The sequence below is a fragment of the Penicillium subrubescens genome, assembly GCF_028828155.1.
Source record: "Penicillium subrubescens strain IBT 31985 chromosome Unknown utg000010l_segment0_segment0, whole genome shotgun sequence".
Lineage (NCBI taxonomy): Eukaryota > Fungi > Ascomycota > Eurotiomycetes > Eurotiales > Aspergillaceae > Penicillium > Penicillium subrubescens.
Window position 1 is genome coordinate 1801268 of NW_026643160.1, and position 16090 is coordinate 1817357.

A 16090-nucleotide genomic window follows, 5' to 3' on the forward strand; every position below is an offset into this window, starting at 1 on the left:
TGTATTAAAATACTCCGTAGTCACATCCCTGATGTCTGTCCAATCCACGTGGATCCAGGGGTACCGAGCTTTCGCCCGGCTGGTACCGTGGCCGTCCATCCAGTGAGATTACAATATCATAGGATGTAGAATGTATGCCGTGATGCACGGGACCTATACTGGCCAAATCCTCAAATGTCAGGGAATGCCAAGGGACCAACTGAACGGGATCGATCTGACTCCCGAGAATACGGGGGAAGTGCGTTTGAACTCTTTGAACCTGACCAAAAGAACTAAAGATGCGAATGCGACCGTGGAATATCCACCCAATTAGCAATTACTAATGTAACCTTTTTTGGCTTTCCTTTAGCGTGACTGTTCCAGGAGACACTTCCGTGAAATGAGAAAGGGAATGTGAACAAAAAGCCAATTTCACATGACAAACTCGCGCGGGGGAACCAAGTGGCTGACAATGCGCGGCCTCATCTCCTTCATATTGGATTATCGTTACGAGAGCTACAGCCTACAGGACTCGAGCGGCATCGCGGAGTATCGGGGAGGTCTAGACAAAGCTCAAAGCTCAGAGCTTCCCCCAAGCCCCCAGAGTCAGAGTGGGCCATTCTTTCCGCCTGGTCGCGTCTGTGTCAAAGACAAAGGCGATCTTCCCCAGATGATAAAAGAAAATAGCATCACTAGTCTGGAGTTCGAAACTTGCCAAGACGATTGCTCGTGCAAGGGAAGCTGGGGTAAAAATGGGGGTCTTGACATCCATGAAAGGAGAACCAGCCTCAGCACGTTCGGTAAGTAAGTGCGAGCTCGTTATACTCTTGCTGATTGGATGTCATGTCCGATTTCCGTCTCAGGGGAAGAGACTAAGGAATCCCTTTGCATCACGGACCTTCTCGGGTATGCGGAGAGCCTAAGAAACTCTCTCACCGGATCCGCTTAGACTCTCGGTTGCTTGGAGAGCCCTTTTGACAAGCGGCCATATGGGTTGCAAACTCTGTTAAACTACCTGGTACGGTAATGGCTAACCACATCTGGTTCACAGCGGTTGGGAACTGGGAATGGCAAATTTAAAACGAGGCCCGTGGTTCGCGGGGGAACACGTTTTCGGCCGCAGAGATTTGACGATTTAAACGCCCCCCGTCGGTCGCTCGTCCAGTTAAAAGGCCTCGGCTGGGGAAGGGAAGCGGGGTTTTGTTGGTTTAGGATGGAAGTGTCCCCGAAAGCAAAAAGAAGCGAGGCGGGAATTGGAAATCGGATTTGACACTCTTGAGGAACATGAAGAGAGATGCAGTACAGTATCTGGATAGAGAAATGGTTACACAGATCTGACAGAGACAAAGTGAGAGAGGCAGTGAGAAAAAGCAAAGGACATCAGCGCGAGTCAGATCTCGAAGCTGGCCTGACAGGGAAAACAAAGAGGCAAGTTTCCCATTTCGTGTGGAAAGGTCCGTCTCGGACTTTCTGATTCTTTCTAGTCTGGTCTGACCCTATTCCCTCTTGAGTCTTTCCCCATTATTCCACTATTGTCCCACTATCCCACTATGTCCTCTCTTCCCCTCCCCCCGTATTTTCACACGCGGCCATTTTTCTAAACCTTCACCTTTTTAGCGCCATCTGCTTCTTCTTTTCTTACTCTGTTGCGCTTTTCTTTTTACCCCCCTCCTTCCCTCCCCCAGACTCGAAATATGCTTCTTTGATAAATCTCGACTCGTCGCATCTCATGAGCCCAATCGCCCAGTCACTCGGCATTGATCGGATCCGACCGTCCTGGTTCGTCTCTCGCCATGCCCATCGCTCCACTTGCCGATGATGGGGTCGGCACCTATTCGGGGCAAAATCTCGTGCTGATCCTAAGTATCGTGACTTTACTCGGTCTCGCCATCTACAACTCCATTGAGCTGGTCATTCTCATCCTCTGCACATTTCGACACTGGCACGGTCTGTACTTTTGGAGTTTGCTGCTGAGCGGCTTGCTCGGCGTGGTTCCACAGGCTGTCAGCTTCCTCTTGAAAGACCTCGTCCTTGCGCCACTATGGTTTTCTCTGACTCTTTCGACTATCGGCTGGTATTTCATGGTCACCGGCCAAGCCATCGTGCTCTACTCACGGCTGAATCTACTGGTGAATGATCCTCGAGTCTTGCGCCGCGTCTTGATCATGATTATCACAAACGCCATTATTCTTCACGTCCCCACCACTATCCTCACTTATGGCTCAAATTTCGCCAAATCAAATAATGCCGTCTGGCAGCATGCTTACGACATCATGGAACGCATCGAGCTCGTCGGCTTTTCCGTGCAAGAGATGGTCATCTCTTACCTCTACGTGGTGCAGGTCATTCGAAACCTGCGCATCGTACCCCCAAATTCTCGCATCCAGAAGGTCCACCGCAAGACGCTTTACTACGTGCTGGCCATTAACGTCTTCCTCATCCTCTTGGACGTGGTCCTCCTCCTCATGGAGTTCACCAATCGCTACACCATTCAAACAGCGCTCAAGTCGCTGGTGTATAGCATCAAACTTAAACTTGAGTTTGCAGTTCTCAACCGCCTCATCTGTCTGGTTCGGCCTGATCAGGTCACTTCAGATGACTACTGGCAGCCCTCACCGAGTCCGAGTCCTCGGGCCGCGAATGGACTGGGCCATGAGTTGACGGATTATGGCGGGTTTTCTCGAGTGGAGTCTTGTGATACTACGACGTTGAGGAGTCCTAGGACACAGGTTGTCAGGATTAATAATACGTTCAAATAATGGCGTTGGGGATTTTTGTGAATATGGTGCAGATGATCTATCTGAGAAATAATGATATGACTTAATGTCTACCTTTTTAGTGAACCCTTATGGAATGTATTGATACGTGATATGTGATATGAATGATCTTTCTTTTGACTATCATAAAATTGAGACCAGTCTGAATTTGTATCGAGAGTAGATTGACTCGAGGAGATTTGATTTTTACCTGTCAATGCTCTCATCTCGTCCCTCATAACAGAAACACTTGACTTGACGGCTGTCTGCGGGTAACGACAACCTGCCATTTTGATGAGAATTGTAAACTTGAATAACTGTAAATCCCATCAAACTCACATTTTCCAAGTTTACCCTCTAATGGGAACTCTGATATCAGTCGCCAACCTCATCTCACTCCCACATTCTCTCCTTCGTAGATTCCATACTGCTGACCCACAGTGGATCCTCACCAGCCACTCCGCCAATCATGCGGGGTCACATGTGTGGCAATGCACCGCCACTGGGGTATCCTGCCTGAGGCGTCCTGATAAGCCCCGACTCCTCGTCATCAGGCATCTCCTCTTTCCATCCCTCTTCACGCACTCCAGCGTGTCCATCCATCATTAAACCATCAGTATGGCGCCTGCCAATGGGCACCTGTTGCTCCCCAAAATATGGAGAGCAGCAAGGTACGTTCTTCACCCCTCCCTGGACCCCTCCGATGACGATCTGAGTCATCCGCTGACACCGTATCACTCTCTTCAGGTTCGCCTATGAAAAGGCTTCCAAGGCTATAAGAGCCAAATTACCAGAACCGGCACAAAATGCTTCACTGCGATACCAACCTGTCTATGCTCGCATCAATGCCCGCCAGCCCATCAATCGAGCCGCGGCTATCCGACAGGCACGCAGCCGGTACTTCTCGACCCGTGCCGCTGGTGCCTTTGTCTCTGCTATTCGATCTGGTATCCAGGCCGATGTCAATGCGTACAAGACTACCCGAGTTGCTTCGAATATCAGCAAAATTACCAGCCGTGCTCCGTTTGCGTCTACGCTTCGTCCGAACTTGACGGGGGGAACTCTGGGTCGTACGGCGGGTGGATATACCATCGGGGCTGGGCGATTCGGTGGTGCCCGGTATTTCTCTCATGGACCTGCGGCCCCGGCTCAGGTGATTCAGAATGTTTCCCAGGGTGTTCGTGCGTTTTTCTTGTCGGGTCAGAAAGTCCGCTTTGATGGGGTTGATCCGAACACGGGTGAGAAGCGGTATAAGGCTGTTAGTGTTTTGCAGGATCAGGCTGGTCGCAAGATGACCGCTGTCCCTCGCAATGTGTCTGGTTCCAGCCTTGATTTCCAGCTTTCCCCTACCATCACTGCGTTCGGCGCTTTCAGCGCTTTGAACAAGAAGTCTGGATCTGAGGCTGTTCAAACGCTGACCTCGGATTGTCTCATGGACCTGCTGTCGGCTGATTTTGCGCGGGCTCTGAAGGAATTCGCTACCGTGTTGAACGACTTGAAGCGTCTCTCAACGCTGGGTGATTTGCCAATCTCCCTGCACGATCGCTCAACAATTCGAGTCCGATTCCCAGGCTGCGATGCAGAGACCGTCGAACGCCTTTGCGATGAAGTCGGCGTTCAACGAGGCCGGATCACCCAAGACGAAGACTTCAATCTTCGAACTGGCGCTGATCTAGCACTGCTATTCCCCTTCGCTCCCAGCGTAGCCGCATCCTCAGACACAGAGTATCTCTTTGAGAAGGCTTCCAACCCGCAGACCCACCCATCCAATGACATTGACTGGCATGGCATGCTCACACCGGAATTCGGCAGCCCCTTCACTGGAGATTCGGGCCTTGACTCCGGACCTGCGATCAGTTTTGAAGACAAGGAGTTATTCGGCAGCAATCCCTGGACATCCTCGCATTCTGCTTACTCGAGCATTAACATTAGTGAGCTCGGGGATCGGCCGTTCTTCCCAGAAATCTCTAGCGCGGGTCTGCCGGAGCGGGAGGCTATGGTGGAGTATGACGTTGAGGGGATCTACAATTTCCTGGCTGAATGTGAACGTGCGCGACGCTGAGGAGGTCTACACTCAGACTTGAGTCTGGGGTTTTTACATCCGTTTTTTCTTTCTTTCTTTTTCTTTCTGCCTTTACTGCATTTTACTTGGTTTTTTTGTTGTGATTCAAGCTAGGCCGGTCCCCCTTGATGATACTGTAGCGCGATACCACTCCACTCCCTTGAATATTTTCTTTTTAAACTGTCTATCTCAGTGATCGATAAATACCAAACATTTACAAAAGCTTTCCTATCTTTTCCTAATAAATCTCCCCTGTAACGACCCACCAATAATCAGTACAGTACAAAGCAATCTCCATATCCTCAAGTCCCTGAAGAAACTAATTCCCCGGATTTCCCCACTTCGCCAGCCACGCAGTCATGGCGCTCTGCAGATAGAATGGTCACATCTAAGGTAGAACACAACCTGAAACAAAAACAATCAATAACTGTGAGTTTTTCCGTGACTAAACTCTCCTCAGTTCGGGCCATACGCCGTGCTTGATGCACCTGTCCGCCTTGATGTTTGTCCTCCTCTTCAGTAGCCAAGAGAACTGATGAAGATCGACAGGATATGTCCACTTTTGCGGCGGGGAGGTATGTCCGTGAAACGTGCTCAGTTATTAGTCTCGGAGAGGGGGGTTTTATGAGATGTGAGTACCTGAGTAATATGTAGGTTCTATGCTTGTGCAGGATATCTAACCCCAATTTCAATTTAGCCAGACATATGGATGGATGTACATGGCGTTAAACCCTGATTGAATTAGGCATGGGGGCGTCGGCCACCGGGCGGCATGGCGTCAAGCCATGATGGATTGTGGAAGTATATAAAGCACCTTAAATCCATTCCATTCAACACATCAGCCTCAGGCCTGGAAGCTAAACACACAATCCTTCAGTACATTCATCCATTCCGCTGGCGGTCCAACCACCAACATGAAATCTTTCATCTCCTTGATACCCCTGCTGGCCCACTCGGCAGCAGCAGGAGTAATCCAAGCGAGGGCAAGCGCAACAGACTCGAATGCAGCGGTTACTGCTGCCCCTGCTGCTGCGTCAACTGGTAATCCCTTCTCTGGATACCAACTCTACGCCAACTCCTACTATTCATCCGAGGTTTATGCCTCTGCTATTCCATCTATGACTGGTGCGGCGCAGGCTGCTGCGAGTTCGGCGGCTGTTGTTCCGTCTTTCTTTTGGCTGTATGCCCTATAACCCTTTACTATAGAAATGCCTCCAGCCCATGCTTTATGCTAATTCTGATTCTGTATGGCAGTGACACAGCCGCCAAAGTCCCCACCATGGGCGAATTCCTCGCTGACATCCAATCCAAGAACGCCGCGGGAGCAAGTCCACCGTACGCCGGTCAATTCGTGGTCTACGATCTCCCCGATCGTGACTGTGCTGCGCTGGCGAGTAACGGCGAATACTCGATTGCGGATGGTGGTGTTGAGAAGTATAAGGCTTATATTGATAGTATTAAGGCTGTTCTTACGGAGTACTCTGATGTTCAGACTATTCTTGTCATCGGTGAGAATCTTATTACATTTAAACGTTGCCTGCGGTTGGAGATCTTCTTTTCTAACATATATGATAGAACCCGACAGTCTGGCTAACCTAGTCACCAACCTCAATGTCGCTAAGTGCGCAAATGCGCATGACGCGTACCTCGAAGGCGTCAATTACGCCGTGACACAACTTAATCTTGCTAATGTGGCTATGTACATTGACGCCGGTAAGCATACACATCATACCTACAGACACTTGTTAAAGCTAGATTCCACCCCATTCTAATATTCTCATCCTAGGACACGCCGGCTGGCTAGGCTGGGACGCAAACCTCAGTCCTGCAGCAACCCTCTTCGCCCAAGTCTACAACAACGCATCCCAACCCGCCTCCCTCCGCGGTCTAGCCACCAACGTCGCAAACTACAACGGCTGGTCCCTGTCTTCGTGCCCGTCATATACATCCGGTGATTCAAACTGTGACGAAAAGAGATACGTCAATGCGATCGCCCCTTTGCTGAAGAGTGCGGGTTGGGATGCGCATTTTATTACTGATACCGGTACGTCACTAACCCCCTATCTTTTGATTTGACTCGCATTACACAAAAAACTCTTCCCTAGCATGATGATAAACTAACGTGTGCTTATGTTCCTGTTCCAGGCCGAAACGGCGTCCAGCCAACCCAACAATCCGCCTGGGGAGACTGGTGCAACGTAAAAGGCACCGGTTTCGGTGTCAGACCAACCACTGACACGGGTGACTCCCTCGAAGACGCTTTTGTGTGGGTGAAGCCCGGTGGTGAGAGTGATGGGACTTCGGATTCGAGTTCGGCGAGGTATGATGCGCATTGTGGGTATAGTGATGCGCTTCAGCCGGCGCCTGAGGCGGGGACTTGGTTCCAGGTAAGAGAAGAAAGAATCTTGGATAATACGGGTGTGAGTGAGTTGAATTTTGCTAATGGTTTTTGGGCAGGCTTATTTCGCGCAGTTGGTTGAGAATGCGAATCCCTCTTTCTAGGCGGGTGATAGGGTTGGGGTTGGGAGGGATTGATGGGATGAGGGGGAGGATATTGGTTACAACTTCGAATCAATGGGAGCTACATACAATTCATGAGAAGCCATCGCTCTTGATATTCTCTCAGTGTAAAAGGAATCTCTACTGTAGATACGGGAGCCCTTGCGGTGAATTGATTGAGAAGGCCATGATCTTCAGTTCGCTCTGGAGCATCAATCAATGCAGCCGTGTCTGGACATCACCCGTGCATTGATTTCTGCATAAAAATCCTAGTTACCAGACCGCAATTCTCAGTGCAGCTGAGCTTGATGTCTAATATCCACTTGGGAGCTCACAAGCATTGCAAGCACTGTTGACGCAATCTTGTTCTGCATATCTTACACGTTTTCTTTCTTGATCCCATGTGCATGCCGAGAGCGTGGTGCGTGGTTGATGCAAGCCACCCCCGGAGAGGTGCCAGCCATGCAAATTCGCGGGGCGAACAATCGACTTTCACACTCGCAATGACAAGAGAATATCGTGTCATAATCCCTAGGATCTGCGAGATCTAGCCACCTCACAGCACAGAAGATCACTTGGAATGCGCTTAAACCGCTTCCAGGGATGATCGACCGACAGGCGATTTTATGCAGCTTCATGCGAGGTTCGTCTTATCCACCGACTGAAGTCAAAGCGCGGTTAGTTGAGACATGGTTAGTCAAGATCCCGTGCAAGGAATTTAATTTCGCTCATACAAATACAATCTTCACGGAATCAATGAAATCATACTGTGGGTTAATCATCGTGAGATTTTCTATCCACCGCAAGGCAGAACGATTCTGAACTGCACGTTCGACTATCGACCCTTGCAATGAGTGACTACATACTCCTCAGCAAAGCTCAATGATGCCATTTACAAGCCGCGATCAGACATCAGAATCAAGAATCTTGGAGAGAGCTTCATGATGAGCTCTGGTAGCATACGTAACTCACAGTCTTGGAGCTTCTTGAGCTCAGCTCAGCTCGAATAGAAATACCAGCTCAATGCAGCCTCTCTGACTGTTCTTCATCAAGCCAAAGCATCTCTAAAGACTCACAGATCTTGAGCTCAAGGCAAATCTGAATATTCAATCATCCTTTCCATTCAAGTTCAATCCTCAAAATGCGCTACACTCTGATCAACGGCCTTCTTCTTCTGGCCATTTCTCCTTTCACGTCCCTCGCACTTCCTGTCGACCCCAACAATCAAGGTGGACAGTGGGATCCTAGTGGCCAATACCGAAAGGGTCACTACGATTCAAACGGCCACTTCATCCCTGAGGAGGGCAGTAACCAAGTTGGCGGGAATGAGAACGGCCAGAACTACCAGAACGGTCAAAACTAGCAGAATCGTCAGAACTGGCAAGACGGTCAGAACGGTCAAAATGGCCAGTGGAACCAGAACAATGACAGGAATCGCAATGGTCAGAACAACAACCACTTGCAGCGTCGTTTTCTGCCTTCTCAATCTCTTAATGACGATCAGCTTCGCAAGTACGGGAACTTTGGATCCGGTCATCCTAATTTCGGTGCTCCTGATGTGAACATTCCCGGTACTGGCATTCATGCTCGCAACTGGCCCTATGATCAAAACAATAACCAGGATTGCTGGACTGATTCCAACGGGCAATGGCACCAGGTTAATCAGAACAACCAAGGCGGTTGGACCGATGCAAATGGTGTGTGGCACAAGAACTCCAACAGCGACCAGAACAACAAAACCAGGGTGGGTGGACTGACGCCAATGACCAGTGGCACGCGAACCAGAAGCGCGATATCGTTCCCGGTGTTGGCGCTCCTGACCACTATGACAACTACTGTGAGCAAGAGGAGGCAAACCATCACCAGGAGCATGAAGGGGACCGTGAAACCGCTGAAGACGTTACCTCTGCCCTGCTCCCCGGTCCTGTTGTAGCTCGCAATTACCCCCAGCATCATAACAGCTGGAACAACAGCGACAACGACAACGATGGCTGGAACCACAATGTCCCTCAGGCCAACCCTGTCGAAAACTATAACGATGAGGCCCATGATGATGACCACCACAATAAGGATCACCACGAGGACAAGGGCATCGATGCTACTGATGAAAAGTTGGAGTGAATATATTTTCAAACAGAGACTTGATTAAGAATGACATTGACTGGAGACTGAGTTTGATGAACACGACAGTGGGGGGTGGGGGTTGTTAATGCTTTTTATGCTGTTGCTGATGTTTATGTTTTGATGATTACCCGAACTGCATACGCTCATTAATGTTGAAAACCTTCTGGCATGGGAATGGAATTGGGAATATGGCGAGGGAAATAGTTATTGATCGCTAAAAGAAAGCATTGCGAAGAAAATGCCACCAGTTTTCATTCAATATCGATGTCCAAACGTGAGTAGGTAGATCCAATATCTCCCCACTTGATATTCGAAAAAGTCACCGAAGTCTCTGGATGCTGGGCCTGGATAAGTGCGGGATCACCTTCGGTGCTATTGCACGGTCCGGCACTCCCACTATCCAACCAGTTCATGAAGGATCCGGAGTCATTCCAAATACTAAATATCAGAACCATTCCACGACCAATCGCTTTGCCCATTTGCTTGAGGCCGCCCTTTTCCTGGAAAAAGCTGGCGGATTCTGCGCAGTACCCATCGGTGATTGAATTGATCTCGCTGCCGGATACGTTGACAACGGCATTCTGAATCACTTTTCCATTTTGCACATACAGTCTTCGAATTTGTGACAGTGTGCCTCGCGAAGTATTGTCATCGGTCACAAATTGTGTCACCACGGTGAAGCGCTTGGTAGTGTCGACCTTCTTCCGATATCCATAATAGTCGTGTGCACCCAGTGCATATGAGTTGAAACTGCAACCAGACTTGTCGCAGACACCACTGCCCCCACATTCATCGCCACTGCACTCATAGAGACCAGTGATATCGCAGGCGTGTGGCGTATAGCTAGTAGAACGAGCATTGGCTTCCCAAATATCCATCTCGTTGCAGCATGTACCAGACGAATTAACGTTGGCCACACCGTTGATCCAGGGGATGTTCGTAAAGCACTGTGCATCGCAGTATCCTGTACCATATTGTGCGCCAGCAGGGTTGAGCTTGCTCCGACCACCAGATTTGAGCATCTCCGAGAGGTAAAGGGCGCCATTCATTCCGCACACCAGGGAAGACACATCCACGTCAAAACTCAGCTCTTGGTTCAAGAGTTTGAGCATGTCATAGTTCTTCCCACTTTCGTCGAGCAAGTACACTCGAGGCGATACGGAGGAGATAGCCCCATTGGACTTCAAATACTGATGGAGAATCAGATTATCCCCTTTGGTAGTCACTCCGTGAGATGCATAGTCGACTCCATCCAGCTCGCAGTTTTTAGCGCACGATTCTTCAGTCGAGCAAAGGTTTGGATTTAATCCATTACTCCCGTCTCCACAAGAGACGCTGCTGTTTCCGACTTGATGCAGTGGGTGCGATAAAGCATCCAAGACGACTGAGGTATCTTGCTTCACACAGCCCCCTTTTGTGCTGCATCTCCATGTTTGCAGCTTCGGGTGAACTTCGGGAATTGACCCAATTCGTTGCGCAGCAGCTAGCTGGGCCAGGACCGCGACGGCGACCAGAAGACTTCGAGTCATGATGTTAATCGCATTGGGGATAATTGAAGTGTTGATTTGAGTTGAAGAATTCAGATCATTATATAGATCATGGATGATGAATATGAGGCTAATGCACGGTTTCGATAGCTAAACCTCTAGCTTGCGGGTAAATAGTCTTTTGGATGACAGTTTCAAGTTAATGAAAAAGGGGCATTAGCTCGAATAGAGCCTGTCTTCAAGTGGCCCATCACGAGGGAAAAAAATGCGCTATCCTTTAAAAATTACGGGCCAATACTCCGACTAAAGGCGTCTCAGCATGATGAATGGAGGAATGACCGAAACGAGGATCTGTTTACTTCTCCTTCCCCCCGCATTTCGGGATGCCCCTGAAGAATTTAGCCGCCTTAAAACGCGTACGGAGTAGATCCACCCATTTCCGCCTCAGGGTCCACCACCTAACTACTTTCAGAGAGGACATCTATTACAATTCTGTAAGCTGTGGCTGTAGATCATTTCAATGCTAGAGCAAATGTTAGAAATTTGGAAGGTACCGTAATTTTTGCATCTGGTGAAAGAATTCTCCTATCCTGAACCTCAGCGTGGTCGAGTGATTATATAGTTCTCGCTGCACACCCCATGTGTAGCAATCAACGTCAAGATTCTACACAGATGAAAAAGGCGCTTGTAGAAATTTCCCAAGGGTTAGAGAGGACAAATAACATGTTTACACGTTTATTCAACCCCATATCGCGCTTGGCATGGCATCCCCCGCAGGAGAAGAGAGGGGGGAAAGGGCGCCAAGTTCTAACAAGTGCTCCCCCTGGTTCTTGTCCCTGCCATTTCAGCCTGAATTTTGCCGACAGTTGAGTACACTAACCGTAAGGGTATATTTTCGATTTCCATATCTATCCATTGCAAAAAGGGATTGACTGATCAGACGGATCGACGTAGTAATGGGAGTAGTTAAATCAGTGATCAATTATCCCAACGCTTGAACCCTGGGTAGGCACAGAAACACGAACAACTGGCCGGTTTCTCCACTCAAGGGATTCAACGATGAAGGAGCATAATCAATGCCTTTCTAGGGTCGTGATACCTAGGCAAAAAAATTTTGTTGACCGAGATTTACCCACATGGATTTCGTGTTGCGCCCGAGTGAGGAATTGTGAAAATTCGCCGTAGTTCGATGTCTGGGAATAAGGCTGGCGTAAACACTACGAAATCCCTAGTTAATCACCACTAGAGAGAAAAAGAACTATTCAATTAGAGGTAAGGTGAGTTGTTTCTCAAAATATTGGACGTTACGCAAATTACCTGTATACGTACCTGAGCGCTGTTGAGGTGCTGTAGACCAGAGCCCCAGTCGAGAGCATGTAGTTTGGGAGCCAAGTCACTAAGTAATATGCCAAACCAAGGAAATGTGGTTCACAGCTTAAGATGTACCTGTCACTGGATTCTTGCGATCTTTTTCGCGTTCAAGGCTCGTATGTCCATGCCGCTGTCAAAAATTTGGGACCAGAGGGTTAGGAATGCTATCTTATAAGTACGCGACTCGGCCCTTCATTAGGAGTCTGGGTGAAATCTTCCTTCTGAAAAACTTCAGAAGATATCGGAAGTTTAACAATGTATTCTTTATGCTTGTTGTCATTACTTTCTTTGGGCGCGTATGTCACGGCCAAACCAAATGCCTGTCCTATCCTCGGGCCAGCCTTCCCAGCTCCCACAGAGATCGGCAGGGACCCAACATTCATCGCAGCAACACAAAATTTGACTGCACAAATAAAACAAGCCATTGAATCTGGCGAACTGGCTGGCAACTCAATATCCGTGCAAATATTCAGTGGAAGTGATTCATACACTGCTTATGGCCTTTCCCACACGGATCATTCGGTGCGAAATGGATCCGTCGGAGTGCGGGAAGTGGACGAAAATACTATATTTCGTGTTGGGAGTATCTCGAAATTATGGACCATGTTGCTATACATGACCTTCAATGGCACCAAACATTTCGAAGAGCCAGTATCCAAATATGTGCCCGAGCTGCGAAGCCCCTACAACAGCTCCCAGCAGATTGATCAGATCGAATATGTGAACTGGGATGAAGTAACGATTGGTGAACTTGCTAGCCACCAGGCTGGTATTCCAAGGGATTGTGGGTTACGCACCATCTGATTTTTTCTAATTCTCTACTGACTGTATCTTGCAGATGCTTTCATGGATTTGGCAGCAATGGCCCCTCCCCAGGCTCTTTCTAGAATGGGATTGCCATCGCTGCCCAAGTCTGAGCGACTACCATGTGGAAATGCTCCGTTTCCACCATGCAACAGGCAACGTGAGTTTATCGAGTCAGATGGTGTCTATGGATTTGCTGACTGACAGCTATGCAGAGTTTTTTAACGGAATTCTTGATACTCAGCCAATTGCGGCAACTTCTTCTACGCCGCTGTACTCAAATGCCGGCTACCAGATTCTGGGCTATGCATTAGAAGCAATCGCTCAGAAGCCCTTCCATGAGATTCTCAGGGAGCGTATTATCGAGCCCCTTAGCCTGTCCCGTTCTAGTCACAGCATGCCTAATCCAACTTTGGCGGTAGTCCCCTCGGATCTGACTTCCAGTCAATTTAATCTGGATATTGGAGATGCAATTCCGTAAGTTCTGGATTTTCCTTTCTCTCTGAGAAAACTGAGTAAGGACTTGCTAATGCAGTATCAGCGCTGGTGGTATCTACTCTTCACCAAAAGACATTTCCACGCTTGGCCGCGCCATTCTAGCCAATACTCTAGTTAGCCCCGCCATGACGAGACGATGGCTGAAGCCGGCAACCCATACTGCATCTTTACAAGTCTCCGTGGGACACCCATGGGAGATCATGTCCTTTAACGAGCCTCGTCTTGTCGACCTCTACACCAAAGCTGGAAATATCGGAATGTATAATTCCATCATGGCATTATCTCCAGACCACAATGCCGGCTTCGCGATTCTTACCGCGGGCAACGGTAGCTTTTCATTACCATTGAAGCTGAGTGAGCAGGTTGTCGACATTATGGTTCCTGCCTTCGAGCAGATGGCCAAGAATCAGGCCGGCCAGAGGTTCGCAGGGACATATGCCCTGGAGGATGGTATCTCCAACTCGTCAATCACTCTTGTTACGGATGATGAACCAGGATTGAAGATTACAGAATGGATCAGCAATTCCGTGAACATGGGTCAAGCCTTTGCAGCTAAAGCGGGGCTGCAGGACACCCCTTCTCTGCTTAGTATGCGTCTGCAACCTACCAGTCTCAAAAGTCCCGGCCGAGTTTCATTTTCAGCAGTCATTCAAGGTCTGAGCGAACAAACAACATCTGGACCTATGCTTTCCGCCTGCCTTACTTGGCTCGAGCTTGATTCCTATATCTATGGGAATGTCGGTATGCCGGAATTTGAGTTCAATTTGAACAAGGAGGGTGATGTGGTCAGCGTTACTCCTCGTGCGCTGCGCATTACGCTTCCAAAGGTCTAGATGATACTTTTACTTCCGATGGAACGTCTTTCCATTGCTTGACGAGCAGCGCATCTGTTTATAAGAACCTAATTTTGTGACTCACTGCAGGAGGGCGGGTCACTCTGTACTATTACCCCCTTTACTCTAATCTTGATCAAAATTACAATTATTTTATGATCTGAAAATTTGAAAGCCGCCATACGATTGCTACAGCTCAATCCTAGAGTTGAAAAACCAACTGAGCAATTGAGAAGATGGAATCCCATGTTGTGCTCATTTAACTAACAGCTTCGAAGGCAACGTCAGAAATTCTCCAATAAGGTTAATGAGCAAACTCTTACTGATGTACCCAAACCAATTTCAACGAGTCTCCAACAAATCAACTATTCTATTCCACAAAATTAACGAATGATACTTTCAAACAAACCCCAGCCAGTACAAACCATATAGCAATACTTCTTATCGCCACGTGACCCTACGTCATCGGTAGCTCCGAGGCCGGGGCCACCAAGATGCTCCGAGATGTCCATTCCTCAAATACCTTTGCAGAAACTGAACAGCTCTCTAATACCCAGTCTTTATTCCTCAATTGCAAATATCTACCCTTTCAAACATGGTATACATCTCTCTTCGCGCCGGCACGCCTGCCCTGTGCCTCCGCCGCCTCCGCAGCCTACAATCAGCCCGATTTACCCGCATCACCGCACCATCTCGCGCTCTTTCTAGCGCCCTGGCCAAGGACACTGGCAGAAATAGCACCAGAAAAAGCAATGCCCAAACTACACGCCCTTCTATTCAATTCCAAACCCTCACAATCCAAAACCCACAACCACTCCTGACCAGAGCATACTCAAGCACACCCCGCAAACCAACAGCAGACCTCCTAATCGAAGAAATCCAAGACCTCTACGAAATCGCCAAAGACGAATTCGAAATAGCCACCGACAGCACAGACGGTGCAACAATCTACGCCGCGTCGGACCGCGAATCTGCGCGCGATGCGTTGAACCAGCTCTGCGCCGCGTATCATTTGTACACGGCTCGGCCGGGCGAGGATGTTGATAGTGGTGTTAGATTGGCTGGGAATGAAGGAGAGGGAGAGAATGGGTCCGGGGAGGATAGAACTGTCGTTGAGACGAATTTTAATCCGGAGGATGTTGGGAAAGACGTGCGTGATGAGGTTAGGAGGAGGGTTGGGCAGCGGATTAGAGAGTTGAGGAATGCGGTTGAGGTTCTTGAGGAGAGGGCTCATGCTGAGTAGGGAGTACCTACTGGGTTGTTGAGGGATAGATGTGGGTTTTGTATCATAGGGGGGGGTTTAAGACTTGGGTTTACCATGGATGGCGGATTGATATATCACTCAGTGCTATCAAGCATCTGTCAGATAGTCAAGATAATATTATCCTACTGCAGTAAATACAATTAGAATTGTTTTTAACCATGGATTCAATTCGATTATGATTCTATCAAAATGAAGTGATAGGCGCGAAATTCCTCGCCGCACTAGATTCAGCCATAAACTACCATCACTGAGCCACACCGCACTAAACAGTGAGAGATTAAATTTGGTAATAATATGTCCGGAGAAGCAGAGTCCAGACAGCATCAATGATTGGTTTTATTTTCGTATCATCAGAACGCCAGTCACCGGGGGAAATTCCATGGGGCATCACAAATTTCCTTTGAATTGCCTTC

General features: G+C 48.6%; 7 protein-coding genes across 7 annotated transcripts; 6 read left to right on the plus strand and 1 right to left on the minus strand.

Annotated features, from left to right (window-relative positions):
- Positions 1 to 1772: 1772 nt before the first annotated feature.
- N7473_011818 (uncharacterized protein) lies at positions 1773 to 2738 on the plus strand (the record flags this gene model as incomplete). The annotated part of the gene is made up of 1 exon (XM_057157757.1): positions 1773 to 2738. The coding sequence occupies one exon, from the start codon at positions 1773 to 1775 to the stop codon at positions 2736 to 2738; it is 966 nt and encodes a 321-aa protein (XP_057003607.1).
- A 615-nt stretch (positions 2739 to 3353) lies between these two features.
- N7473_011819 (uncharacterized protein) lies at positions 3354 to 4797 on the plus strand (the record flags this gene model as incomplete). Its single annotated transcript, XM_057157758.1, has 2 exons — positions 3354 to 3406; positions 3483 to 4797. 2 exons carry the CDS (start codon positions 3354 to 3356, stop codon positions 4795 to 4797), a joined length of 1368 nt encoding a protein of 455 aa, XP_057003608.1.
- Positions 4798 to 5711: 914 nt separating this feature from the next.
- N7473_011820 (glycoside hydrolase family 6 protein) lies at positions 5712 to 7299 on the plus strand (the record flags this gene model as incomplete). Its single annotated transcript, XM_057157759.1, has 6 exons — positions 5712 to 5977; positions 6052 to 6305; positions 6373 to 6510; positions 6584 to 6841; positions 6943 to 7184; positions 7255 to 7299. 6 exons carry the CDS (start codon positions 5712 to 5714, stop codon positions 7297 to 7299), a joined length of 1203 nt encoding a protein of 400 aa, XP_057003609.1.
- A 1138-nt stretch (positions 7300 to 8437) lies between these two features.
- Positions 8438 to 9417, plus strand: N7473_011821 (uncharacterized protein; the record flags this gene model as incomplete). The annotated part of the gene is made up of 3 exons (XM_057157760.1): positions 8438 to 8611; positions 8660 to 9040; positions 9082 to 9417. The coding sequence occupies 3 exons, from the start codon at positions 8438 to 8440 to the stop codon at positions 9415 to 9417; spliced, it is 891 nt and encodes a 296-aa protein (XP_057003610.1).
- A 254-nt stretch (positions 9418 to 9671) lies between these two features.
- N7473_011822 (glycoside hydrolase family 7 protein) lies at positions 9672 to 10949 on the minus strand (the record flags this gene model as incomplete). The annotated part of the gene is made up of 1 exon (XM_057157761.1): positions 9672 to 10949. One exon carries the CDS (start codon positions 10947 to 10949, stop codon positions 9672 to 9674), a length of 1278 nt encoding a protein of 425 aa, XP_057003611.1.
- Positions 10950 to 12533: 1584 nt separating this feature from the next.
- N7473_011823 (serine hydrolase domain-containing protein) lies at positions 12534 to 14413 on the plus strand (the record flags this gene model as incomplete). The annotated part of the gene is made up of 4 exons (XM_057157762.1): positions 12534 to 13062; positions 13117 to 13242; positions 13298 to 13559; positions 13624 to 14413. The coding sequence occupies 4 exons, from the start codon at positions 12534 to 12536 to the stop codon at positions 14411 to 14413; spliced, it is 1707 nt and encodes a 568-aa protein (XP_057003612.1).
- A 595-nt stretch (positions 14414 to 15008) lies between these two features.
- N7473_011824 (uncharacterized protein) lies at positions 15009 to 15656 on the plus strand (the record flags this gene model as incomplete). Its single annotated transcript, XM_057157763.1, has 1 exon — positions 15009 to 15656. The coding sequence occupies one exon, from the start codon at positions 15009 to 15011 to the stop codon at positions 15654 to 15656; it is 648 nt and encodes a 215-aa protein (XP_057003613.1).
- Positions 15657 to 16090: the final 434 nt, after the last annotated feature.